Genomic DNA, 27,960 nt, shown 5'->3' with positions numbered 1-27,960 from the left:
GATTACGTATATACAATAAAAAATTGTTTTTGTAGCCGTTTCGCTGGAGAATACACTTAAAGCACGCTCCAATTGTTCCTACATTTTTGAAAGTATATTTTTGAACAAAAGAACTTAAATGAGAAAATGCCTGAAAGTTCACGTATCTATCACATGTGCAACTAGGTTGCGTTCTTCAATTTTAGAGAGTAATAAGAATAGGTATAATTTTGTACAAGAAATTAACTGATTGGAGTCCTGATTTTTAATTTTACTATTTTTCTTCTTCCAAGTGGAAAGGAGAAAAAAAGGAACAAATTAAATGAAGATGTTACACATATGTAAGAAGTCACACAACACTAGGTTATAGTCCAACAACTTTATTTGAAGTCACAAGCTTTCGGAGCGCTGCTCCTTCGTCAGGTGAAGACTTCACCTGATGAAGGAGCAGCGCTCCGAAAGCTTGTGACTTCAAATAAAGCTGTTGGACAAAAACCTGGTGTTGTGTGACTTCTTACATTTGTCCACCCCAGTCCAACTCCGGCATCGCCACACCATGTTACACATAAGCATTACATTTTGGTGTTGGCAGTTTTAACTTTACTAGTAATTATAGAATCATAGAATGGTTACAGCACAGGAGGCCATTCGGCACATCGAGCCCGTGCCAGCTCTCTGCAAGAGCACTTCAGCTAGTCCCACTCCCTCGCCCTTTCCCTGTAGCCCTGCAAATTATTTTCCTTCAGGTACTTATCCAATTACCTTTTGAAAGCCATGATTGAATCTGCCTCCACCACCCTTTCAGACAGTGCATTCTAGATCCTAACCACTCGCTGCATGAAAAAAGTTTTTCCTCATGTCGCCTTTGGTTCTTCTGCCAATCACCTTAAATCTGTCTTCTCTGGTTCTCAATCCTTCCGCCAATAGGAACAGTTTCTCACTATCTACTCTGTCTAGACCACTCATGATTTTGAACACCTCTATCAAATCTCCTCTCAACCTTCTCTGCTCTAAGGAGAACCCCAGCTTTTCATGGTTCACTATACGTCCAAGTTTTGTGTCATTTGCAAATTTTGAAATTGTACATCCAAGTCATTAAAATATATATATTATATATATATATAATATAATAAAGAAAAGCAGCGGTCCTAGTACCGACCCCTGGGGAACACCACTGTGTACCTTCCTCCAGTCCGATAAACAACCGTTCACCACTACTCTATGTTTCCTGTCACTTAGCCAATTTCGTATCCATGCTGCCACTGTCCCTTTTATTCCATGGGCTTCAACTTTGCAGGCAAGCCTATTATGTGGCACTTTATCAAATGCCTTTTGGAAGTCCATGTACACCACATCAACCACATTGCCCTCATCAACCCGCTCTGTTACCTCATCAAAAAACTCAATCAAGTTAGTTAAACACAATTAGATAACCTTTCAAACAAAATTAAAGGTGTAACTAATACAAAAGCAAAATACTGGGGGTGCTGGAAATCTGAAATAAAAACAGAAAATGCTGGAAACACTAAGCAGGTCAAGCAGCATCTGGGGAGAGAAAAACAGAGTTAACATTTATAAGACTGCTTCCACTTTTGAAATACCTAAAGTACAGGAGTAGCATCAGCTACTTTGTAGTCCAGCAATTCTACCTTTAATTAAACAATCAGTACTTACCAAAAGACCAAGACCCAAGACAACACAGTGATGTAAAAGTATTAAATTGTTTAATTTTGCATGGATTTATGCCAAGCCAAAATAAAGTACAAGTTAATGTGCTCTCTTTAAAATACGTATATTGGTACTCCTACTTACAATCTCATCCTCCAGGTCTCTGTTGAATTGATGGATTTCTTTAGATGCCAACAAGTAGTGTTTCCTTTCATGCAGTGGTTCCAGTAACTGCAAGAATCTTTTTTCAACTATCGTGCGCTTGCTATCCACCTCGTCAGTATCTTTACCTTCTTGGCTCAAAACCTTGGCCTGGCCTTTCAGTTCCTCCACTTCTTTCTTTCGCACTTCAATCTGATTTTCTAACATCTAATGAAAGAGGAGGGGAAAAAAAGAAGTTTGTAATTGTAAGATGCACCAATTGACAAACGTGCTGTAATATGGAATTTCTCTTCATGTGGTCTACAGTTATTTGTGGGATCAGAAAACAAGTCAATATCTAAGCTGTGCAGTTTCAATGAAGTATTAATCGATATATCATGCATGAATTAGGATGAATTACCACTCCCTATCCACCAAACAAACACACCCACAATGTCATGCCACTCATTTAAGTTGTACAATGGAGTCAGAATCTGAATAGACTTAAACATAATGAAAAACATTTTTACTTAAATGTGTTCAACTATTGTAAGAGTGATAATCTTTCCAAAATAAGGGATTAACATAGTATGTAATGGACTGGAAAAACTGATATGGCAAACTAACTATGGCAACAATGAAACATTTTTGTCTAATATTTAACTTTGTATTGGCCTATTTTTTAATTCTGTAATGATACAGAGGAGGTTAAAAACCAGTTTTACTCACAAAAATAATGTCCCAGCTTATCTTAATAGATTATTTGCAACAATTGTTTTATTGGGTACTAGGCAGCTTACTTGAGGAAGTAGTCAAGCCTCTCAATTCTAATAAAGTCATGTTGTTGATTTGTTTAGACAGGTGCCTGAATGGCATCTTTTTGAATGAAGAAAAAGAAAAAAAGACGCTATATAAAAGCATTTATATAACGCCTTTCACGACCTCAGGACGTTCCAAAGCGCTTTACAGCCAATTAAGTACTTTTTGAAGTGTAGTCGCTGTTATAATATAGGAAACAGGGGTGCCAATTTGCACATAGCAAGCTCCCACAAACAGTAATTTGATAATGACCAGATAATTATTAGGTGGTGTTGATTGAGGGATAAATATTGGCCAGGATGCTAGGGAGAACTCCAATGCTCTTTTTCAAAATAGCGCCATGGGATCTTTTTTATCCGCCTGAGGGCAGAGCCTCGTTGTAACTTCTCATCTGAAAGACGGCACCTCCGACAGTGCAGCCCTCCCCCTCAGTGTCAGCCTGGATTATGTGCTCGAGTCTCTGGAGTGGGACTTGAACCCACAAGCTTCTGACTCTGAGGCGAGCATGCTGATACCTTGAATTTAATAAAGTTATTTAAAATCATGAAGCCCTGAGCCTGCATTTTAAAATCAAGGAGCTTTATCTGGACCCTTGAAAATGAAGATAGCGTGTCTGGAATTTCTGAAGAGAGTTAGTTGTATGGAAAGGAAAAAGAATCACTGCATAGGAAGTCCAATTTTAACAGAGTTGCAAACTATTATTTTTGTACTATACAGTAAACTCTTTCTTATCCGGCACCTATGGGACCAGGATGGTGCCGGTTGATGAAAAATTCTGGATAACAGAGAGGTATACCTACCAAGGTAATTTTTAACACAAACAAAAATTAAAAAATCAAGAAATGTACTGTATAATTGGGTACTCACCTACAGAATGTTCTGTTAAATGTATGGTAGAATTGGCAAGATTACCGGTTATTGAGGTGTTTTGTATTGAGATATATCTATTTTGCCGGTTATTAAAGTATTCCGGATGATAAAGTGCCGTTTAAACAAGAGTTTACTGTACAAGGAGCTAGCAGAAATTACCCACTATAAAAATATCTAGAGTAAAAAAAAAAGTACCACTATCATTTCTGTCAAAAGTGCACTAGATGTTTGGTGCCACATTTGGTTAAAATGTTATCCTCCCACCTCTGGGATCTACATTCAAATCCAGCCCAAATTTACTGGATGTAAGTCTCCTGTTTCTACCAAGTGTAAGGATTCTATGTGAAATTATTTTAATGCTTAATCTCACCCTAGCTCCCAAAACTCTGCTGTCCGTATCTTAACTCGCACCAAGTCCCGTTCACCCATCACCCCTGTGCATGCTGACCTGCATTGGCTCCCGGTCCGGCAACACCTCAATCTTAAAATTCTCATCCTTGTTTTAAATCCCATCATGGCCTCGGTCCTCCATATCTCCGTAACCTCCTCCAGCCCTACAATCCCCCAAGATCTCTGCACTCGTCCAATTCTGGCCTCTTGTGCATCCCCAATTTTAATCGTTCCACCATTGGCAGATGTGCTTCAGCTGCCAAGACCCCAAGCTCTGGAATACCCTCCCTAAACCTCGCCACCTCTCTACCTCTTTCTCCTCCTTTAAGATGCTCCTTAAAACCTACCTCTTTCACCTGTCCCAATATCTCCTTACGTGACTCAGTGTCAAATTTTGTTTGATAACGCTCCTGTGAAGTGCCTTGGGAGGTTTTACTGTGTTAAAGGTGCTATATAAGTGCAAGTTGTTGTTGTTGTGGATTCACAGCACTAATTTAATACTAAATTAGCAATGTGATCCAAAGAGGCCACCAAACTACCCAGTCTGAATTTTACATTTCCCATAGTTAACACAGGTTATTCCTTATTAGATTTATAGCTTACTCTACTAAAAAGCAAGTGGGCTAGAGAAACTTATTACTTATTTTGGATTAATAACAGCAATTCCTGATGACAATTTCACAGAAATGTTCTATTTAGTCAAAAAGACCTAATCAAAGATACTTAAAAGTACCCAAAATTAAGATTTATTTTATTTTGATGTAGTAAACTACCTACTATTTCTCATCATTTTAAAAAGGATCAGCTGTAGCTGGGTTCTGTACAATACTGCAATTAATTTTCCAAAGATACTATTCCAATCTTCACTGTATTGAGGTTTGACATTTACATATTGCTATCTGTCAATGAAAATATCATTTGAGTCACTGAAGCCTGCTACTAATGCAGTGAAAATCATCTCTAAGCTCTGAACATATACTTCTTCACCAAGATGCCTAACAAAAGCTGTGTTTGTTCATGGAGTTGGAAATGGCTGATCAGAGGAATATAGAAAAGAAAAAGACAGATTTGAAAGTTCAGCTGGCGTGCCCCATGTTCCTTTGTCATATACCTGTTGTTTTTTGAGTAGAATAGAGACACTGGTAAGGTCCTTGCCATAATCATCAGACTGGAGCTGACCTTCCAGGTTATGCAGCCATTTGTCTAAATCGGCACAGCTCTGGGTGAAAAGCTCTGCTTTGTTGGCATCGAACAGACGCTGAGCTTTGGCCTGTGTAGTAGATTCTAGTTCTTCCCACAAATGGTGCAGGGCGGACAGCTTTTCCTTCACGACCACCTCAGTCTCTGGCTTCTCTGCAGTCAGCTGCATTCCTTCCTACAGGATGAATTGAATTACATATTCAGCAATCTACCAGGTTCTTGCAGCAGCGTAATTGTGGAAATTCAAGCAAGTTACCTTATATAGCTTAAGATGTTAACTTCACCTCCCACACAATGAATCTTTTGCATTTGTCTATAAATAGAAAGCACTTGAGTATGTGAGGATTCTGCGCCAATGCTGTGTCATCTAAAGGGTAGTGGGCACAATGTAAAATAAATGTCCACAATGGAATCTCAGGGCATCAACCAATAAAGCAAACCTGGATGGATAGTATGGTAGGGTACCTGTGCGCTGGACCACACAGAAGGATTCCTGATGAGGAGAGTTCTCAATTTCAGGATGGCGTGTGGAGGGAAACACCAGTCAGATATGTGGCATTTAACCTCAGAGGATGTAAATAAAAATCAAAAGGACAAGCTAATCTAGGTTGCTTTTATGCAGCCTCCAATCACATTCAGATGGCACTGGCACAAATTTTGATAGACTGTTCTCTACCCATTTGGAAATGGTATATAGACAAGGAAAATAGAACAAATCAATAAACCTACAACCATTCCTTTCGATCTAATTAGCTTTCATACCTCAACGCCTTTTGTACAAAATTACTAGTTGTTTATACATGGCCACCACTCCAGACAGTAACACAAGTACTAAACATTAGCTTTATCTAAGCCGTAATACAAAGAGATACATTCTGACCATTGAATTGATGCTGCAAAGAACTACAGCAGAAACATCTATTTTCCTACAATTGTCATACTGACCAGTGCTGCTGCTGCTCAGCTTATCACAGCACTGCCATTTTATAATCATATAGTAAAGCCATACCGTATTGAGAGAAAATACAGTATTTAAAATGAACAGAATTATATTAAGTAAATTCAATTTAAAAAAAGGAATGGAGATCTAGGGAAGGAGAACAAAATAGAACAATTAAAAAAATAATGATGCCTCTGTAATTCCACTGCTTTTTCCTGGTGTCCTGCTGGAACTTTGGCAGAACCCCTGGAGAAATGGCATAAATCGGCTGGGGGGGGGGGGGGGGAAGGTGGTTAGGTCGCTGGTCTCCTGCCAAAGAACTCCTGTGGAATTTCCAGGCATATATATATTGAAACCCATTCTAGTCCACCAGTTACATCTCAAATTGAACGTGTTTGTCCAAGCACTATCTTGTTATACTCAAAACTTATGTGGAATTACATAATGATAAGGGACGGAATAAACTCTTGTTAAGTAACTACACAGGTTAAGATTATAAAATTGATTTGAAAAATAAGGAGGTCAAAAAGGAGAGAGCAAAATTTTAAAAACAAATCATCTAACTCTGCAGGAGTACAGCAAATCACTAAAACAATAGTATGAATCGGTAAATCCAATTTTTACAAGGTACCACTCTGTTTCCACAGAAGCACCAATACTTTAATCCTGCAAATTTAAGATTTTATGCATCAGGTAAGCTGGCACCAATTATTACGTTTTATGTTGCCATCTCAAAATTGACAATAGAAGTGAAAGGTTTAGATCTCTCAAATTGGAAACTAAAAAAAAAAATCACCCAAGTTACCTTATATTTATTGCAGAAACAGAATTCTGGCATATTCGAGACGCTATCATACCTTATCAATTTTATCCAGCCATTCTTTATTTGATGCGAGCTCTGCCATAAAAGCCTGATGCTTCTGCCATTTGCTGTGCAAATTTCGGGCTTCATCATAGGACATGTCCTGAGCTGTGAGCATCTTCTCGCTGATCCAAAGGGACAGCTGTAAAACAAAAACATTATTGTGTGTTCAGGGAATATAAAATTTATAATCGACAATACACATATAACGCAAATAGTATTGTGTTTGTTAAAAATAACTGCTATAGGCAAGCTTACTTCCTGGCAGTCTTGAAGAAATTTCTGTAGGTCTCTATTGTCCTTAAGACGCATAAGAAGTTCACTGGCAGCCTCACGGTTCTTTTTATGTCTGTAGGTTGAATTCAATAGTAACATTTTAAAAAAGTTGTTCAGAATAATTTCTAAAATGAAAAAGGTTTTTTTATTTTTTAAAACAGATGTGTTACTTTAGGGACACTGTACATTAGCTTTTCAACATATAACTTACCCCTTTTCATGCCATATATTGCACCCTGATGTAAAAATTTCAGTTCTTGAGTGTGTCAAAGAGAAGGGAATTAATTTATCCAATAAATACAATAACTCTACCTTGAAAACTACACTGCAGTTCAAAACTATAACATGAGCTAATGCTTCAGATTAGGTTAAATGCAAGGACAAATCTCAAATTGTTGAGAGTCATGAGGCACTTTTTGGGAGAGTTGAATGTACCTGAGCTTTAAGATGTATCCTGATGGAACATGGACTGAAACTGGAGCCTTGCAAGCTTTGAAGATAGGAATGGATATTGGGGAATGTTACCAATAGTTTGGGTCTTCCGCCACTTACTGTTGCACACAGTTAGGAGAATAGGTTGTCTGGGCACTGTAATGACTTTCATTACTGTCAGCCTTCAGGACTTTGCACTTCCTGCTAATAGCCAGGTTGTCAATTGTAATCTGGACAATGCAGAGTAAAATCTCTCTCTCTAACAGTAAATCTTCCTGTTCTGGGTGTTAAGAGACCGAATTTAAAACAAGTCTGTAGAATTGAGTGGAATGTGAGTTGTGCGTTGCTATCAGAAATCTCTGGCTTACTTTGCTCTGACTTTTTGGAGAAGTGTTAAGAATTTCTTCCAGAAAAATGATCCCTTGAATTTGAAACCTGACTTTTTTTTATTCATTCCAGAATGTGGGCGTCGCTGGCATGGCCAGCATTTATTGCCCATCCTTAATTGCTCTCGAGAACCACTGCAGTCCGTGTGGTGAAGATACTCCCACAATGCTGTTAGGGAAGGAGTTCCAGGATTTTGACCCAGCGTTGATGAAGGAACGGCGATATATTTCCAAGTCAGGACGGTGTGTAACTTGGAAGGGAACTTGCAGGTGATGGTGTTCCCATGCGCATGATGCCGTTGTCCTTCTAGGTGGTAGAGGTCGTGGGTTTGGGAGGTGATGCCGAAGAAGCCTTGGCAAGTTTCTGCAGTGCATCTTGTAGACGGTACACACTGCAGCCACGGTACGCCGGTGGTGGAGGGAGTGAATGTTTAAGGTGGTGGATGGGGTGCCAATCAAGCAGGCTGCTTTGTCCTGGATGGTGTCAAGCTTCTTGAGTGTTGTTGGAGCTGCACTCATCCAGGCAAGTGGAGAGTATTCCATCACACTCCTGACTTGTGCCTTGTAGATGGTGGAAAGGATTTGGGGAGTCAGGAGGCGAGCGACTCGCCACAGAATACCCAGCCTCTGACCTGCCCTTGCTGCCACAGTATTTATGTGGCTGGTCCAGTTAAGTTTCTGGTCAATGGTGACCCCCAGGATGTTGATGGTGGGAGATTCAGCGATGGTAATGCCGTTGAATGTCAAGAGGAGGTGGTTACACTCTCGTTTGTTGGAGGAAGTTATTGCCTGGCACTTGTGTGGCATGAATGTTACTTGCCACTTATAAGCCCAAGCCTGAATGTCGTCCAGGTCTTGCTGCATGTGAGCATGGACTGCTTCATTATCTGAGGTGTTGCGAATGGAACTGAACACTGTGCCATCATCAGCGAACATCCCCACTTCTTATGTTATGATGGTGGGACGGTCATTGATGAAGCAGCTGAAGATGGTTGGGCCTAGGACACTGCCCTGAGGAACTCCTGCAGCGATGTCCTGGGGCTGAGATGATTGACCTCCAACAACCATAACTATATTCCTTTGCGCTAGGTATGACTCCAGCCAGTGGAAAGTTTACCTCTTGATTCCCATTGACTTCAATTTTACTAGGGCTCCTTGATACCACACTCGGACAAATGCTGCTTTGACCTCACCTCTGGAATTCAGCTCTTTTGTCCATGTTTGGAACAAGGCTGTAATAAGGTTAGGAGCCGAGTGGTCCTGGTGGAACCCAAACTGAGCAACGGTGAGCGGGTTATTTTTGAGTAAGTGCCGCTTGATAGCACTGTCCATCTTCCATCACTTTGCTGATGATTGAGAGTGGACTGATGGGACGGTAATTGGCCGGATTGGATTTGTCCTGCTTTTTGTGGACAGGACATACCTGGGCAGTTTGCCACATTGTCGGGTAGATGCCAGTGTTGTAGCTGTACTGGAACAGCTTGGATAGAGGCGCGACTAGTTCTGGAGCACAAGTCTTGAGCACGACAGCTGGGATGTTGTTGGGGCCTATAGCCTTTGCTGTATCCAGTGCGCTCATCGTTTCTTGATATCATGTGGAGTGAATCGAATTGGCTAAAGACTGGCTTCTGTGATGGTGGGGACCTCAGGAGGAGAAGTTTGTATTCAGGGACGGTTCTATGTGGGAATCTCTGGACTGACCAGGAAATCTGGTAACTTTGAACAGCCCTTTAGGCCAGCTCTCCAAAGGCTTCTCTCGCTAGAGTAAGTGACCAAACATTGGGCATAAGGATGAGAACGGGCTGTAATTTATTGGTAAAGATCCTGGCTATGGAAAACTGTATTGGTAACAGGAACACACCACTTAAAAGATCCCAAGGAACTTATGATTTCTCTTTTTGAATTTAAAATCTGACAAATGTTCTACCGTCAGAATATTTGAAAGTATTCACCACTCTACTCGGACTGCAGTTTTTTTCTGGGGGAGCGGGGGAGACATCTATTGTGATTCAAATAGCTAGCAGTTTTCAACCCTTGTAATTGCTGATTAGCTTTCAACACGCATCATTAAACAGGTCTGACGATAGCCACAGAGTGCAGTGAAAAGAAAAATGGGAAGAGGTCATTTAATTGTTAAAACAATTTATCAGGGAAGGGTAATTTTTCCAGAAACAGCTTTTCAAAAGGCAAGTAAAATAATTAATGGGCTGTTGGTGATTGCATTATAATTTCTATCATGAATTCTTCTTTTAATACTAGTTTAAAAATGGTGTATACAATTACAGTTCCACTATGTCATCTTAAAGGATCTGGTTGCTTTGTTGAATAAAGGCTAAAAATTGGTATTGCAAAATGGCACTCAATGGAAATTCCCTTTGGAGTAAATTCTCCAACAAAACAAGGCTCCAACACCAGATAATGAAGCATGTACAGTAACAAGTCACTCCTAGTAAAGTAGAATATAACTATTTTCAAAGTACTAACTTCAAGCATATAGGATATTAAACTTAAGGGTTTACAAAAAGGACTGAATCTTACTTCATTAGATTTTTTTACCTTTCATCAATAGAGTCAACTTTTTCCTGGATTTTGTCAGAATAAATATTGCCATCGCTGACCAGTCTCCTGCCTGTCTCCACCACTCCATTGATCTTATCTTCATTTGCATCCATGGTAGTCATAAAGTCTTCCTGCTTCTTAATGGCAGCTTCAGCAGCCTCTAGTGTGGTGGGCATTTCAGTGTGTGCCAACACATACTCCTTTATTTTAACAAATCAAAGAATTGTCAGTCAACTTTTTACTGTTACTTGTAATCAGGGGACAAAAACACTGATTGCACAGAAAACGACTAGTTCCAGCTTTAAAGTTATTAGTGCTCATCACAAGATTTTTCTTAGGGCAGCCTGGATTACAGTCCAGTATTTTCCAAATTCTTATAGCTTTCTCTTTATATTGCTCTTTTTCACCTCTTAAGTTTCAATTTCCATCTCATTTGATTTATTTAAAGTAATGCATGTTAAAAAAAACCTGGTGACACGTACAAAAAAATCTTCTCAATAGATTACTTCACCTATTTCACTATCTGTATCTGCTTAGCTGTTTATTTTCTGCTGATCTAGACCTAATGACAGCAGGTCCAAACAGTGGACCACTGGAATTTTTGATGGCGGCTTTTAGTTTTCATCAGATTGAAGTTAAAATAGACTAGGCTTATATTCCCTAGTGTTTAGAAAAATGAGGGGGTTAATGCTGGGAAAATGTTTCCCCTGGCTGGGAATCTAGAACCAGAGGTCACAGTCTCAGAATAAGGGGTCGGCCATTTAGGACTGAGATGAGGAGAAATTTCTTCACTCAGAGGGTGGTGAATCTTTGAAATTCTCTACCCCAGAGAGCTGTGGATGCTCAGTCATTGAGTATAGACAGAGGTCGATAAATTATTGGGAACTAAGGGATATGGGGATAGTGCGGGAAGGTGGAGTTGAGGTAGAAGATCAGCCATGATCTTGTTGAATGGCAGAGCAGGCTCAAAAGGGCCAAATAGCCTACTCCGGCTCCTATTTCTTATGTTCTTATAATAAAAAAGGAGGAAAAATCTTACTATGCTAGAAACAAACTTCTCTGTCAGTACTCGAAACATAATACATACCAAATGTTCCAGGTTTTAAGGTGGAACTGGAAGTCAAAATTCAATATAAGATTTTGTGCTTAGCTTACCTGGTTGTTGAGGAATCCTTCTGCTTGCTTTGTGTCTCTTAAGAACAGTTGGTATGAATGAGACTGGGATAGGTGATTCTGTCTGTTCTCCCACATCTTGTGCAGTTCATTCCATCCAGTATCCAAAGCCTGCAGACGCTGGCGTAAGAACATATATTGTGCATCTGTTTGTCCCTGCGTTACCATTTCACCCATGTCTCGCATTTTCTGGTAGTCTTCCTCATAATTATTAATTTCATTTTTGATGTTTTCGTGCTGGGTGAGCAACTTCTCTCCTTCTGCCAGGGTGTTGGGCATATCTTCGGAAGCAATAGCCGTTTGGGTTTTTGATAGCCAGGATTGGAAGTCATCCAAATCACGCAGGAATTGCTGGAGCTTGTTTGCTTCGCCAAGTGATTCTTCTCGGTTCTTCAAAGTAGATTTCATTTCTTCCCAGACATCATTTATTTCAGCAAGACGGCTCATAATAGATTGTGCCTGGTCGGGATGTTCAGCAGCAAGTTTTTCGGCTTCTTTCTGCAGATCATCTAGTTTAGCTTCAATAGCTGTCAAATCACGTTCCATTCCAGTTAATTTCCTTTGGAGGGCCATGACACCAGCAAGATCATTGCCCAGATCTTGCGTGGACTCAATGACTTTGGTCTTTTCCCTAATCCAAGACTTTGTTTCATTGCATTCAAGGTGGTAATTTTGAATGCTGAGTGCAGAATTGAGTGCATCTTTCTTTTGGTCCACTAGTTGACGGAATTGACTCCATCTGGAATCAAAACGGAATCAAATTTATAGGTAAACATAGTATTGTACCCTTCCTGGCCCACAAGAAAAGCTGAAAAATAAATTTACAACTTACTTTCTGGGCCTCTTCAGGCCCAGGATCCGGCTCCCGACAGGTTTTGCCAGATGGGGGAGCCGACACTGCTCCCCTGGCCGCACCCTACCCCCATCTCAGCTTGAAATTGCAGATTGGGTCCTGATGACATCATCGGACCCAATCTGCATATTTAAAACAGGACCCCGCTTCCTTCCTGTGGGTGTCCTACTCGCCTGCTCAAAAGTGGCTTGCATTATTTTAACTCACTTCCCTACCCCGCTTCCCTGGTTTCCACCAGGTGGGGACAGTTAAAATTGGAGTCATGATGTCTGTGTGCTTAAGCTTCAGTGTGGCATCTATTTAGACTATAATCCATTTTTCTATGCCAATCCCTCTACACCTTTATGGCCCCACCAGGACAGCCCGAGGGCTCTTGCTTCTTCCTCGAACGGAGGCCCAACCAGTCCCCATCCACCACCACCTTCCTCCGCCTGGCTGAACTTGTTCTCACATTGAGCAACTTCTCCTTTGACTCCACTCACTTCTTCCAAATAAAAGATGTTGCTATGGGAACCCGCATGGGTCCTAGCTATGCCTGCCTTTTCGTGAGATATGTGGAACATTCTTTGTTCCAGCCCTACTCAGGTCTCCTCTCTCACCTCTTTTTCCGGTGCACTGATGACTGTATCAGTGCCGTTTCCTGCTCTCGCCCCGAACTGGAAAATTTCATCAACTTTGTTCCCAATTTCCACCCTACCCTCACCTTCACATGGTCCACCTCTGACTCTTCTCTTCCTCGACTTTTCTGTCTCCATTTCTGGGGATAGGCTATCGACCAATATCCACTATAAGCCCACTGACCCCCACAGCTACCTTGACTACACTTCCTCCCACTCCACTTCCTATAAGGACTCTATTCCATTCTCCCAGTTTGTCCATCTCCGTCGCATCTGGTCCGACAATGCCACATTCCATACCAGTTCTTCTGATAAGTATTCCTTTTTCCTCAGCCGAAGATTCCCCTCCACCGTGGTTTACAGGGCCCTTGCCCGTGTCTGTTCCATTTCCCACACTTCTGCTCTCACCCCTTCCCCTCCCTTCCAGAACCATGGGCAATAGGGTTCCCCTTGTCCTCACCTTCCACCCCACCAGTCTCCACATTCAACGGATCATCCTCCACCATTTCTGCCACCTCAAGCGTGATCCCACCACCAAACACATCTTCCCCTCCCCTTCTTTTCAGCATTCTGAAGAGACCGTTCCCTCCTCGACACCCTGGTCCACTCCTCTATCACCTCCAACACCCACTCCTCTGCCCACGGCACCTTCCCATGCAAGCGCAGGAGATGCAACACCTGCCATTTTACCTCCTCCCTTCCCACCGTCCAAGCCCCAAATACTCCTTCCAAGTGAAACGATTTACTTGTACTTCTTTCAATTTAGTATACTGTATTCGCTGCTCACTATACAGTCTCCTCTACAGTGGGGAAACCAAACGCAGATGGGTGACCGCTTTGCAGAACACCTCCGTTCAGTCCACAAGCATGATCCTGAGCTTCCGGTCGCATGTCATTTTAATTCTACGGACTACTCCCAGTCTGACCTTGGCTTCCTACACTGTTCCAATGAAGCTCAATATAAGCTCGAGGAACAGCACCTCATCTTTCTATTAAGCATTTTACAGCCTTCCAGACTCGACATTAAGTTCAACAATTTCAGTGCATAACCTCTGCTCCTATTTTTTCAGATGGCAGCTGTTGATGATTCTGCTATACCCATTTACACCTCTTCTAGACCCATCTTTTGTTTCTTTACTTGGTCCATTACCATCTCCTTTCGCCTTGCACCATCATCCCTTTTGTCATTTAATCTTTCCTGCCTTCCACCCGATCACAGACCGTCCCTATTTGTTCTTTCCTCCCCTCCCCCCTTTCCCTGCCTCGGTACTTGCTTGAAACCTGTTACATCTCTAACCTTTTCCAGTTCTGACGAAAGGTCATCGACCTGAAACATTAACTCTGTTTCTCTCTCCACAGATGCTGCCTGACCTGCTGAGTATTTCCAGCAGTTTCTGTTTACATTTCTATGCAAAGTTTGATATATTAAATAATTCACTAAAATAAATTGGAAATATCTTTTGAATGAAGAATAAAATATACATCTCAGTTTGAAGTCTGATCCATGCACAGGAAAAACAAACCTGTATAACAGGTCATATAGCTGCTTACAGTGTGTTAGGTAACCAGTGAACACAAATCTCGCAGCAAGTGGACAAACACAAAGAACTCTTAGCTTTGTATGGTGCAGCTGAAATTACGTCCAAGTTCAATTAACAGACTGCAGGTGGGTTCATGCCATCATACAAACCAGGACATAATCCAATAGAGCTGCACTGTGCTTTATTGTAGTCTCTGGACCTCAAGGCTAAAAGTTACAGCTACGTAGAATGGCACCTTGGTACAGAAATTATTAGTTTGCTCTCACAATGGACATAGTCTCTGACTGAGATCAGCATAAAATGAAAAATATCGGGGCATTTTGGACTTAATTTAACTTTATAATTCAAACAAACTTGAAATGGGAATCTAAATAAGCTCCCATAGTGGTAAAATTAGAAGGAGGAATTCATTCATTGCTGTCAATAGTGACAAAGTGGCAAATGTCAACAGTAGTAGCTTGAAATTAGCTGGTAGCAAAGAAATCCAATGAGATGAGGACTCTATAACCAGTGCTGAACGTGGTCTGAAGGTCAGGCTCCAATGGGCAGCACAACTTGGCAACAACCTCTCTACTGAATCGTAGTCGGCAAAGGTAGGTCTCTTTCAATATGCCCAAGTAGGCAGGGATGTTACTGTCGAAGGTATGCACCAAAAGATTCATAAGAATCATAATCGTGCATAAAAATAAAGCAATAAGGTTCCATAGATATTTATGCTCAATGCAAAAATAGCCTTTTCTATAAAACTTCTCAATCGAGTTCTATTTTCTTATCAGGATAATATTTACCCTTTATGTGACAGACATACCTTGTATTTAGCTTATCTTGCTGTGCTTTGATCTCCTTCTCACTAGGATGCCCGCTGTGGATCAATTGACGAGCTATCTGGTTCACCACTGCTATACGGGAAGCCTGGTTGTTCATCTCTGGCTCTAGACTTTCAAACCTGAAGCAGAAATGTAAAAATTAAACCTACATAAATCAAAAGAGGGGATGACCAGCTGGATTAGGGGATTGATTCCCTAATTCTTTCAAAATAAAAATATTGAACAGTACCACCAAGCAGACCCTGGGAACATTTCGAAAACCTAAAATTTCAATTTGTCTAATGTTTTCTGTTCCCAGCTTTCTACCCCTTTTTCAGTAAGTGAAGAAAGCAATTTATGCTGCAATAAGATGTCACTGGTACTTTCAGCTTTCTGCTACTTTGCCATAGTGGACATTCTTTACGCGTGAGCCGGGACAGCAAGCACTGGTAGGCTCTTTAATTGTGGAGGTATTACTGCCTAGCTCAGTCTCATCATATCCACACCCAATGTGTCACAAGGGACTTCAACTTTGTTTCGTTCTCCACAGATGCTGCCCGACCGGCTGAGTATTTTCCAGCATTTTTTGTTTTTATTTCAGATTTCTGATATCCGCAATATTTTGCTTTTGACCCATTAAGAGAGCCGTTCATCTAATTTAGTAGCGATTTGTGGCACGAGACTCAAGATTTTTGTCAAAGTTATCACCATAGTAGATAATGTAGAACTAGACCTCCAATACACTGGTATGACACAAGCATTGTATACAATGCTATTTAAATATTCAAAGATGCTCATTTAAAAGCAAAATAAATCTTAATTCATGCTTGTATGAAAGCAAATCATTTTAGTTGTAACAGTGAAGTAACCAATAAGTGCATTTTACTTGTAAACTACAAGAAAGCATTCTTAGACTATGTACCGAGAATATTTGGTCCCCACCTTATTTTAATTTTCAATCACATCTTATATAATGTACATCTTGAATCAATGTTGTCAATCTTTTACCTTTCATAACCCAAACATTTTATTCCTTACCTGTGTTGGATAACCTCTAGATCTTCAAGTTTTTCTGGGATCTCCATGTTGTTCAGCCACTGCTCCTTTTCATCAATCCACAGTTCACAAGCATCTGCTTCACTGAACATCTTGTACTGTGACAGTGCATCCTGAAGGGCTTGTTTACGAAGCCGTGCCAGTTCTGCTAACTCCTTGTAACGTTCCTCAATATCAGTCAATCTACCTTCTATTTCTGGTGACTTATAGTACTCATCAGGCAAGCTTCGTCCCTGTTCATGTAGTGCATCAATGATTTGTCTGTAGCTAGCAACCTCCTCACCAACATCTTTGTGTTTCTTCACTAGGGCTTGAGTGGAGTATTCATCATGACCAACATCATTACTGGAGACGATTCTCAGAATATCTAACATCCACACATCAATATCATCGCCATCAGCCTTAAACTGGTGAACATTAGCAGCTTCTTCTAATCGCTTTTTCTGAACTGCAGACAGCTGCTCAAGGTGGGCCCACTGCTCCTGAATGTCCTTAATTCTCTCCTTAATCTTCTCTGATCCAAAGTGCTCCTCAGCTACCATTGCTTCGCCTTCCTTTATGGTTTGCTGAAGAGGTCCACGGCGCCCACTCATTTCATCTTCAAATGCCTTGTGTTTACTGAGAAGACGAATCACACTAGTCAGATCCTTGCCATAGTCAGCTGATGAAAGTATCTGTTCTTTCTCCCGGATCCAGCCTTCTTCCTCTGCCATCTCCCAGAAGAACTTCCAGAGGCGTCGGGACTCTTCCAAACGAGCCCTTCGTTCAGCAGCCAGCTGACAAAGCTCTTGGTAACAGAACTCCAGGTGAGTCACACGATCACGAATAACCTGTGGGTCACATGGTCTGTAACCTGAAGAGGGAGAAGAAGTTTAACAAAATTCATTTCAGTTCAATATAGTAATACAACACTAACGCGGGGTCCCATATGCCAGCAGAGACTTTCACCATTCCCTGTGGTTGATATGTTAAATAACTATTTCAGTGACATCTTGCTGTTTCTTCCATTAGCTATGTACCAAAGGCAGCTTTAAGAAGACAAATGACCTGCTCGCAGGTCTACACCAATGCCATTCTGAGCTGGCCGCTAGATGACACACGCGAGTAGCTTGGGATGATTCTCCTTCGCTCCAACTTCCTATTTGTGCTCAAATCGGTTATGCTGTTATGCTCCCCAATTTAACCAATTGTATTTTTCTAGCACTTTACATTTTTTCCTCATTGCCATCCTGGCTGAGATCAATTGAGACAAATCTGGAATCAACCCAAGACCTCTATGGTCTATGTGCCTCAATGGCACACCACATGCCTTTTCTATCAGAGCTGACTGAATCGCAATCAAGAACTGAAACTCTAGATGATTTTTATCCCCCCTACTTACCTCAGGGAAACCAAAGCACCCTTAATACTAGCCAGGCTGAGATTAGCTAACTCAGCACTGGTTAAGGCTAGCTGCTGGGACCTTCCTGATCTGCACTCATCATTCAGTCTCACAATATACAGTGCATTTACCCACTAAGCCATAATGGGAGCACCCAAAATACTACTTAAAAAGCCGAGAGAGGAAAAGATAAAGCTTAAAACATACCTTCTCCTTCAGAAGCAAATTTCTGAGCAGAAGCATTGACAACTTTCACTCTGTCAGCCTGAATAGCAATGTCAGCTTCAACCAGTGCATGCTTCTGTAGGAGATCTTCTACACCAAGTAAATGTTTCCCATAGTCTTGTGACAGCAATAGCACCTGCAATAGTTTCAACAACTTTCATTGAGTGTTTATAACAAATATACTGAATGGAACATAGAGTTTAGAACACATTGAACAAGTTATTTAGAAAGAAATTTGAAACCTTCCAATCTTGCAATACTGGTACAAGCGCTATAAAATTCTTATCTTAGCTCTTAGGTGCTTTAACATATTAGTTATACCTGATAAAAATAAAAGAAATCACACATTACACATCTGCTTTACAATAGGAACAGAAGAACTGATTTTTATACCTTCATTTCATCCATCCAGTCCATAATGTACAGCATTTCCTGGAAAATTTTTTGTAAGTTGAGATTCATTTCTAAACGATGACGACGAGCTCGCAGTAATTCCAGTAGGTATTCCCACAGCCTGTAGACATTCTCTTTCCTTGCTGTGATGCGTTTGATGTCATGGTAGTTCTCTGCTTCAAGCTCCTTGGCCACAGCCACCACTGCCTGCACTCGTTCTTCATATGCAGCAATGTCTGTCTCAATAGCTTCATGCTTCTTAGTAGCAGCCTCCACAGCTGGGAGATCAAAACCAAAATTGTCCTGTAGCACAAGAGTTGGAAGTCATCTTGGATGATATTTTAAAATATTCAGAGAGACTGCTATCCTTGGGGTAGGTCAATATGAATAGAAACATACGCTGCCAATGAAGCATACATTTATTTTCAGAACCCTACTGCTGAAGGACATTAAAAATACAAAAAGCACTTGTAGTTTTAAACAGTTATATGAACAGCACACTGTAGCACTCAAACTCAATTTTATCAAGTCACTCTAGAAAGATGTGTGGTCAAACAAGATTTCCTCAATTTTCCTCCCCTCCCACAAAATTGTGTTTTTCCCTGCCACAACCCACCAATCAATAGTAAAGATAACAAGCAGTTACCTTCCCCTAGGGCCCTGCAAATGATGCTATGTAATTGACTAATAGGACAGTCTCATCACTGTGGCCTGGGTTGAGTTAACCTGAAAGTGTGTAACATGGTGAGGAAGTTGCTCCTCTTGACAGCTCAGTTGGGATCAAGAGTTTATCATGAGGAGTTATGAGGCACATTTACATTAGTGCGAAAGTTCTGGAAGAGGGGCACTGAAGAATAAATCCACAACCTCAGCTCCCCTCACTGTGGTGTAGCAGCATGTTGCTGATGCTTGTTGGGAGGGTGAACAGGAAGAGTCCCAGGTTTTGTCCTGCTCTGAACTCAGATGGCAAAAAGATCCCTGGAGCTGCTGGAAGCACTTGAAGTTGCCTCCTTTATGATAGTGGCCTGCCATGGCAGCACTACTGTGTATCTGTTCCTAATGGAATATTATCAATGTACAAGTCTGTAATCTGTCTGTCTGTTTTCATAATAGCACACAAACCTGTCTGTTTCCAGTTGCATTTGAGTTTTGGCAAACACATCTAATGATTTTTATTTCAATATAAGAAAATTAGTGGGCTCTTCATACCTACAGAAATTATAAAACAATTAAATAAACAGGAAAGAAAATATCAGCCTTTCAGGGTTGATCTTCATTCTTGTTTGCATTACTGTAGTCTTGAATTCTCAACACTAAACCTACATGATATCTTGATAGTTTCACATAAATTATAAAATCAACTGATTTATAACTTAAATATTTTTACAATGGATTGAAAAAAATGGGTAAAGCATTACCTGAGAAACAAGGCGCTGGTTTTCACTTAGCCAAGTTTCCCTCATAGCAGCTTTACGGTCAAATCGGCGTGCAAGTTGTTCCAGCTTTTCTTGCCTGATCAGCTCAGTCCTTAATGCCAGTTCTCGTTCATGTTCGGCTTTTTCCAGTCTTTCCCAGGCCTGTAAGTGAGATTCACAGAATCACAGAAACCCCAGAGTGCAGATAGAGGCCATTTCGGCCCATCGAGCCTGCACCGACACATATCCCACCCGATCCCCGTAACCCCTACACCAACACATATCCCACCCTATCCCCGTAACCCCACGTATTTAATCCCCCTAACACTAAGGGTCAATTTTTTTTTAATCATAGCCAATCAACCTAACCCGCACATCTTTGGACCAGATTGGTGATATCTGGTAATTTTGCAACATTTTAATTAATCCTTTAAATAGCTCACTGAACGGTGTTAAAATCAAAATTAATTAAATTTTAACAGGGAAAAATAGATATAAATTACCTAAATTAGATGAAAGAGATTGAAGATGAAAACAAAAATGATTGAAACTTTTGTCAATTTATGGCCCAGCCATGTGGAGGCAGACTCTGATCAGCAACAAACAGCAGCTGCAAGAAGCTTATGAAACTAATGTCCAAAGAATGGACTGAAGCATGTCTAAATTGCCATCAACACTGGAATGCCACAAGATTTGCAAACACTGTTGGGTCTTTGCATAATAACACAGATCTAGAGTAGTCTTGGGGAAGGAAAGAAAGGCCAAAATTTCAGATGTCTGTGGGAAAATGATCTGCAAACTCCAGGCTATTGAGAGAGGCCAAAGCCTTCAAGTAAAAACCTTAATGAAGGCATTCAAAAGCACAAAGTACAATTTGCAGTTAAGTTTTATCATCTGTATTGTGCAATTTTAATGTCTTTTTTATTCCAGCCAATCAAAAAATTGTGAAACCACAGTAATATGGATGAACTAAGCACTATCATACTGTATTTAATATACAGTATGACTAGCAGTTCTACCATGGGGTTGCTCACAGTTGGAATATATGCTTTTTATATGGGGGGGTGGTGTTAATCAATAGATTGTGAAAGGGAAAGTCTAACGGTCACAGGAAGTGTGTTGTACGCAAGACTTATAGTACTTGAAGATCTCCTATGGCTGCTCACAGTGAGTCAGAGGTTTATAATAACGATAAAATTAGCAATCACTTTTTCACCCAAAGGATAGTGGAAATGTAGAACACTCTCCTCAAAAAAGGCTGTGGATGCTGGGTCAACTGAAATTTTTAAGACCGAGTCTGATAGATGTTTGTTAGGTTATGGGTATCAAGGGATATGGGTAAAAGGTGGCTAAATGGAGTTGAGGTACAGATCTGCCATGATCTAATTGAATGATGGAACAGGCTCGAGGACCTGAATGGCTTACTTCTGTTCCTATTTGTTAAGCCAAGTAGTATCAGAGGCACGGATTCTTCAGCACTGGGGGCGGTCCTAGGAGCATTGGAAAAGAGACCCAGGTTCTAATGGTACTGAGATGGGACCTGGGCTCGAGCAGTGCTTTAAGGGGGTGGTGAAGGGGAGGGGTCTGAGCACACTAGGAGGAGGACACCAGGCACAAGACTTTTAATACAATATAGGTACTCAGCTATTAGGAGAAATGTTACTCTCCAACGCTGTGCTGCCCCCATCATGGATCCAGCATTTTAAGCATATGCGCTCAGCTGAAGTCTGCTTTAAATCGACATCCAGAAACCAGGAGTAACTGTATGCTAGTTCTACTCAAGGGATGTAGCTGTTCAGATGAGTGTGTTTCTGGGGTCAGCTGAAACTATTGAGGGCTTCTGATAAGGTTAAATATATTTCCTTCAAGGAAAAAATAAAATAAAATGAACATTATTCATGATTACCTTGTTGATATCTGAGATGAGTTTGCCTTCTCTTGGCATGTACACTTTCTGATTGTTTGCTCTCATTTTGCTTTGAATGGTGAAAAGCAATACTTCCAGGTTTCCTTTTTCTGTAAACCTACACCAGAAGAAAACAAAATATTAGATAAGAGCCAAACCATTTTATATCCTACACATTTATTTACAAAATAATGGAAGTTGCACACTTTTAAAATTTCTGTAGCAAACGCAATAGGTGAAGCAACAAGTAAGTTTAATAGTGATATAACTAGCGCTGCAAATTCCAGCAAAAATGCATGTGCCACATTTGGAATGCGTTTAAATTGATTATCATGATAGCACGAAACAAGAGTATGGGAAAGGGAGGAAAATCAGAATTGTCCATTTGTACTGTGAAAAGCTCGCTTTGGGTCAACTAACATCCAGCTTTGGCTGACAAGCAGCAGGTAACATTTGCACTACATAAATGACCATCTCCAACAAGAAAAATCCAACTACATTCAACGGCATCACCACTGCCAAGACTCACACCAATGTCTGGTCACCCCTGACCAGAAGATTAACTGGGCTAGCCTATCAAGATGGTCTGCAGAAGCAGGGCAGAGATTGTGTACTTTGATATAAGTGGCTATGTCTGACCCCTCAACGCTTCTACATCATCGACAAAGCTCAAGCCATCAGGCGCAACAACCTTAAAGAAGCTCAACGTCATTCAGTACAGAGCAGTCCGTTTGAATACCAGCCCTCCCATTGATTTAGTATCCATTCCCTCTGCAGTACATACTATCTACAGGAAGCTTTGCAACAATCCTACTTCTACAGGCCTCCCAGCCCTGTGATGGTGAAAAGCACAAGAGCATCATGGGAGCACCATCATCTCCAAATGACAAACCACCCTGACTTGGACCTATAATGCTATTCCTTCATTGTTGCTTAGTAAATTTCTGAAATTCTCTACCTAACACGATCACGAGAGCAATCACCTGCAGGAGACATCGCACCAGTACCTTCTCAGGGCAACGAGGGCTGGGTAATAAATGCAGCTTTGTCAGTGTAACCCATATCCAGAGAATAAATTAAAAAAATTCAAACTCTTTTGCTCAGCTAAGAGCTAGCCAAATATCATAATTCGTCTAGGTTTTCCTTATTGCGACTTTAACTTGGTTTACCACACAATAAGCTATTTGTGCGTTGTGACACTATATATTGTTAAATGTGCTGAGTCACACAATTATGATAAGTGTTCAGTAATTAGCTCTCAGCTATGTTCTCACAAGTGACTTATGAAGCTAATTAAAGAAGTAATTTAGTAATTGTTTTAACAATCTTACTTTGATGGTTTTTCTACTGTGCGATATGTGTTAAATGCTTGTAGCTGCTGCTGAACACCAACCAGCGAGTTGGCAAATTTACGATTGTTCAGGATGATGATAGTCTGTTCAATCCACTCCAGCAGGTCAGATGCCAGAGACTCGTATTTTTCTATCATTTTTTCAGTCTCAATTGCATAGTCAAGTACCTAGGACAGGTGGAAATGGAACAATTTTATTGCAACAAAGCTCAGGCATGCCAGGTCTATAAAAAGAATACTGTTGTACAATCATTTCAGTAAATGATTTCTGAGATGGTTTAATGTGCTACTTATTATATTAGGATAGATACCTTGGAATGAATTAAATGGCTGTAACATGATCGAGAATTTAAACCCAGTAACTTAATTGACAGAATCGGTACTGTGTGAACTTTTAAGGTGATTGTTATGGGGCAGCATAGTGTTAAAATCCATCTGACGAGTTTACGATCTTGGTTCAGCCATTAAGGGATGGTGCGGCATTTCCCAAAAATAAGGAATTTTAAAAAAAGGCAAGTAACCCTTCTATCTCTGGACATGTGGTTCAGTAGCATCATTACCAGAGACAGAGAACAAGTCTGACTACTGAGAATAGTATTCATCAACTTAGGATGGGACAATTACAGTTTCAATGTAAAAGTTCCAGGTGCTATGGGGGGGCGGGACTGTTATGCATTCTTAGTTTACCACTGAATTACATTGTGCTATTACTGGAAGTTCTCCCCAAATTAATATGTAGTAGATTACAAGAATTTTTAAAATACCTTTCCAATACGTTTTCCTTCCACAGCCAGGGCCTTCATCTTGGAGAAGTAATGGTAGTATGTCACCACATAGGTAATAATTGACTTCTCATCAGGGTGGTCAACACTGACATCTGGCAAACAAAATGCAGAGCAGAGTCTAAAACAGCTTGTATAAAATGTGAATGTAGGGCAATGATCAGTTTTACATTATAAGCACTATTACATTACAGTGAGCGTGTAGTTTATTGATGGTAACGCATATTTTCAAGAAGGCAAGTGAGAGGAATCAAAGGAAATAAGGCTGATGGTGTTTCAATGCCATTCTCAATTTAAACCTTTTATGAACAACAGATTGAGGGATGAGGGATGGGGGAGGGGAAAGAGTTCAGGAAATAAAAAGGTGATTGCTTTTGAGTGGGGAATTAACAATACAGTCTGAAAGAAAAAAAATCTTCAAACAGTTCTAAATGATACAAAAAAATTAAATGAAATTTTCCAACACAAGTAATGCCAAGATTTAAAAATGAAACATTAAAAACTAACCTTCAGGGTCCAGCAGCTTGGTAAGTCCAAGGTGTTGCTCTGCAAGGTTGAAAGCATTCTGGAGATTGTAGTGAGCATTAGACTTCTTAAGTTTGTCAAAATCAATCAGGTCCGGCCTGACCAAATGAAAACACAGTGAGGAGATATGGACACACACATGCAGCAAGCTGGATGTAAACAGTGTGATTATTTAAATATTTCTTTGAATCCAACAATACCAACATACCTATGCTTGTGTATAACAGCATTGAATGCCATGCCATCCCTCCAGCTGGTGGTAAAGTTGTGAATGTTGACATTGAGGTAGCTATGGAGAGAAAAAGAAAATGTGATAGTTCTTCAATTTTGTTTTCAAAGCAGAAAAAAGTAAGTGCAACAAGTTAAAAATATTAATGACTTGGATGAAGGAACTGAGTATAATGTAGCCAAATTTGCTGATGATGCAAAGATAGGTGGGAAAGCAAGTTGTGAAGAGGACACACAGAATCTGCACAGATATATAGATAGGTTAAGTGAGTGGGCAAAAATTTGGCAGATGGAGTATAATGTGGGAAAATGTGAGGTTATCCACTTTGGTAGGAAAAATAAAAAAGCAAATTGTTATTTAAATGGGGAGAGACTACAAAATGCTGCAGTACAGAGGGATCTGGGGGACCTTGTACATGAAACACAAAAAGTTAGCATGCAGGTACAGCAAGTAATTAGGAAGGCAAATGGAACGTTGGCCTTTATTGCAAGGGGGATGGAGTATAAAAGTAGGGAAGTCTTGCTACAACTGTACAGGGCGCTGGTGAGACCACACCTGGAGTACTGCATACAGTTTTGGTCTCCTTATTTAAGGAGGGATATACTTGCATTGGAGGCAGTTCAGAGAAGGTTCACTAGGTTGATTCCTGAGATGAAGGGGTTGTCTTATGAAGAAAGGTTGAGCAGGTTGGGCCTATACTCATTGGAGTTTAGACGAATGAGAGGTGATCTTACTGAAATGTATAAGATTCTGGGGGGGCTTGACAGGGTAGGTGCCGAGAGGATGTTTCCCCTCGTGGGGGAATCTAGAACCAGGGGGCATCGTTTCAGAATATGGGGGTTGCCCATTTAAAACGGAGTTGAGGAGGAATTTCTTCTCTCAGAATCTTTGGAATTCTCTTCCCCAGAGAGCTGTGGAGGCTGGGTCATTGAATATATTTAAGGCAGAGCTAGACAGATTCTTGAATGATAAGGGAGTCAAGGGTTATGGGGAGCGGGCAGGAAAGTGGAGTTGAGGCCAAGACCAGATCAGCCATGATCTTGCTGAATGACGGAGCAGGCTCGAGGGGCCAAATGGCCTACTCCTGCTCCTATTTCTTATGTTCTTATAACAAGCCAGTTTTCATCTGATGGGTAGATTTCCTGGTTGCCATGTTTAATAAAATTAAATCCATTCCTTATAAACAGATTTATGATTTGGTTACACAGAGGGAATCTTCTTATAGGTTAGTAATATTGTACCCGCAGTGGGATGATTTCCTCAAATTCCTATCTCTGGTGAACATGTTCTTTTAGGGTTTTGCTAGAAAAATAGGAAAACTTGCTACAGTTACTATATCACTAACATATAGTAACCAGAAAAAAAATCACCCCCAACATTAAACTTCACATTTAGCAAATATGCAGCTACTCTTGTAAGTTTACGGTAACTAAAAGTTTGCTGGATAAGGCCAAGAGTAAAAATAGGGTGCCAAATAAGAACAAAATATAAACTTCCGCAAAAGGAGGGTGGGTGAAGGAAACACTAAGAACAAGAGTTAATTTGTTCAGAATTTTGCTAGCTACATTTTTATAAGATAGAAACCTAGAGATTAATGGCAAGCCAATACCAAAATTAGTCTACCTAGTACCACTGAAGACAATTTTAAACCGAAGAGCATGTGCTTGCGTGTGCATACGAGTATATGTTTAAGTGCGAGATGTGTGTAAACCTTGAGAACTAGGATTATAATGTTTCTACTATTACTCTGCATCTAAAACCCCATTTAATTTCCAAATTATATACTCGATTTCACACGATTTCCAAGTACCAATGCTAACATTGCAACCAACAGAGAGTTTCAGAAATGCCTTGAAATGATAGCTCCAAATGACGAGACCCTCTGCTATGCAATACAAGTCTGAAATGTAATATTTTTTCTGAACTAAAAAAACACCAAGAGGTATAGTTTTGTAGGTACTGAACACCCAAGAGTATGACCTTAAATGAAGCATTCCATCAAAAATAAAAATGTGAAAAGTGTGTCAATTGGAGATGTTGAAGAAAAGCAAAGCATATTTTTTGTTCAACCCCGAGAGCTTAAAGAGCCCAACATTCCAACTAAAACAACCACTGCATTGCATGGAAACTTTACACAACAATCCCTTTGATGGCACTCACCCTGCTGTTTTCATCTGGCACCACAACAGCAAGGCATCTTTTGCAGATTTTTTTTCCTTGTTGTCTTCCGATTCAACGCTGATATCTTGGATCTGGGGAATACAAATGAATGCCAATCAAATGGGTTCTTTTGATAATCTTTCATCTCTATTAATTTCATTATTTCCTGGAACCTAAATTGTGTTATTGAAAGGAAGCAGATTTAAGTAGTTCTAAATATGTTAGATGCTTTAACAAAAAAGGAGTGCCAAAGTAGCCAAAAGTTTAGAACAATAATTAAAACAAGCATTAATTCACCCTAAAGATCTTAGTGGCATTCATTGCATTGCTGAATTTACCTGGAATCGGAGAATGATGGTCCAAATTAGACCAAGAGTTAGTCGATGGTTTCCATCCACAATATCATGAGATCCCATGTTTTCTAAATGAACTCTTTGCTCTTTAAGGAACTGAAGGGCTTTGTCGACATTTTCAAGACAATGGATTCGCATTCGTCCTTTTGTTGGTTTGGGCTGGTAGAGAAACAGAAGGAATATGCATATAAGTACCAAACGTCATTGAGTAAAAGAACTACGGCACTGAAGTACCGAGTAAATATTCTTCTCATCATTATTCTAGAATAATTAACATTGGCATATTAAACTTACAAAACACTTATTGGATTTCTTCTCAGAAGAAATGCACTGTAGTAATGGGATGACTTCTTTCAATTGGGAAAAAAATAATTCTCACTTGTGTTCTTCATTAATCTGATGTTGAAGAATTACTGCTCAAATGGAATGAATGATGCCTCTCCAGTTTCCATTTAAGAGGAAATTATACAAAAATGTTCTTGTAATATTTTGGAGGCAATTCTCCTGAATTTATGATCTGTCACATTTATAATATGGAGGCCATTTTTGTGCTGTAGAGATGACAGTTGTCAACAAGGCAGCAACAGCAGACACATGCAATCCACTTGCAGCAACCAAAGAGCAAAATAAAATGTGTGGAAGGCAGAAACCTTTAACAGTAAAGATAGGCAG

At 40.3% G+C, this 27,960-nt stretch overlaps 1 protein-coding gene across 3 annotated transcripts in view; it reads right to left on the bottom strand.

The window, feature by feature from the left end:
• sptbn1 (spectrin, beta, non-erythrocytic 1) overlaps positions 1–27,960 on the bottom strand; it is a 267,400-nt gene that overhangs the window by 52,724 nt on the left and 186,716 nt on the right. For all 3 annotated transcript variants that reach the window (XM_085981343.1, XM_085981344.1, XM_085981345.1), the window contains 18 exons: positions 27,274–27,447; positions 26,936–27,027; positions 24,755–24,835; positions 24,529–24,644; positions 24,004–24,116; positions 23,220–23,407; positions 21,889–22,006; positions 19,986–20,144; positions 18,568–18,870; positions 18,157–18,310; positions 16,551–17,421; positions 15,515–15,652; positions 11,678–12,434; positions 10,520–10,722; positions 7,128–7,218; positions 6,865–7,011; positions 4,979–5,242; positions 1,792–2,016 (listed from right to left, as the gene is read on the bottom strand). In XM_085981343.1, coding sequence (XP_085837469.1) covers positions 1,792–2,016; positions 4,979–5,242; positions 6,865–7,011; positions 7,128–7,218; positions 10,520–10,722; positions 11,678–12,434; positions 15,515–15,652; positions 16,551–17,421; positions 18,157–18,310; positions 18,568–18,870; positions 19,986–20,144; positions 21,889–22,006; positions 23,220–23,407; positions 24,004–24,116; positions 24,529–24,644; positions 24,755–24,835; positions 26,936–27,027; positions 27,274–27,447 — 4,194 coding nt within the window. The remainder of the gene's footprint in view (positions 1–1,791; positions 2,017–4,978; positions 5,243–6,864; positions 7,012–7,127; positions 7,219–10,519; positions 10,723–11,677; positions 12,435–15,514; positions 15,653–16,550; positions 17,422–18,156; positions 18,311–18,567; positions 18,871–19,985; positions 20,145–21,888; positions 22,007–23,219; positions 23,408–24,003; positions 24,117–24,528; positions 24,645–24,754; positions 24,836–26,935; positions 27,028–27,273; positions 27,448–27,960) is intronic.

The sequence above is a fragment of the Somniosus microcephalus genome, chromosome 3, assembly GCF_052327205.1.
Source record: "Somniosus microcephalus isolate GS21.2 chromosome 3, FLI_Smic_1.0, whole genome shotgun sequence".
NCBI lineage: Eukaryota > Metazoa > Chordata > Chondrichthyes > Squaliformes > Somniosidae > Somniosus > Somniosus microcephalus.
This window is presented reverse-complemented; position numbering and strand designations above follow the sequence as displayed.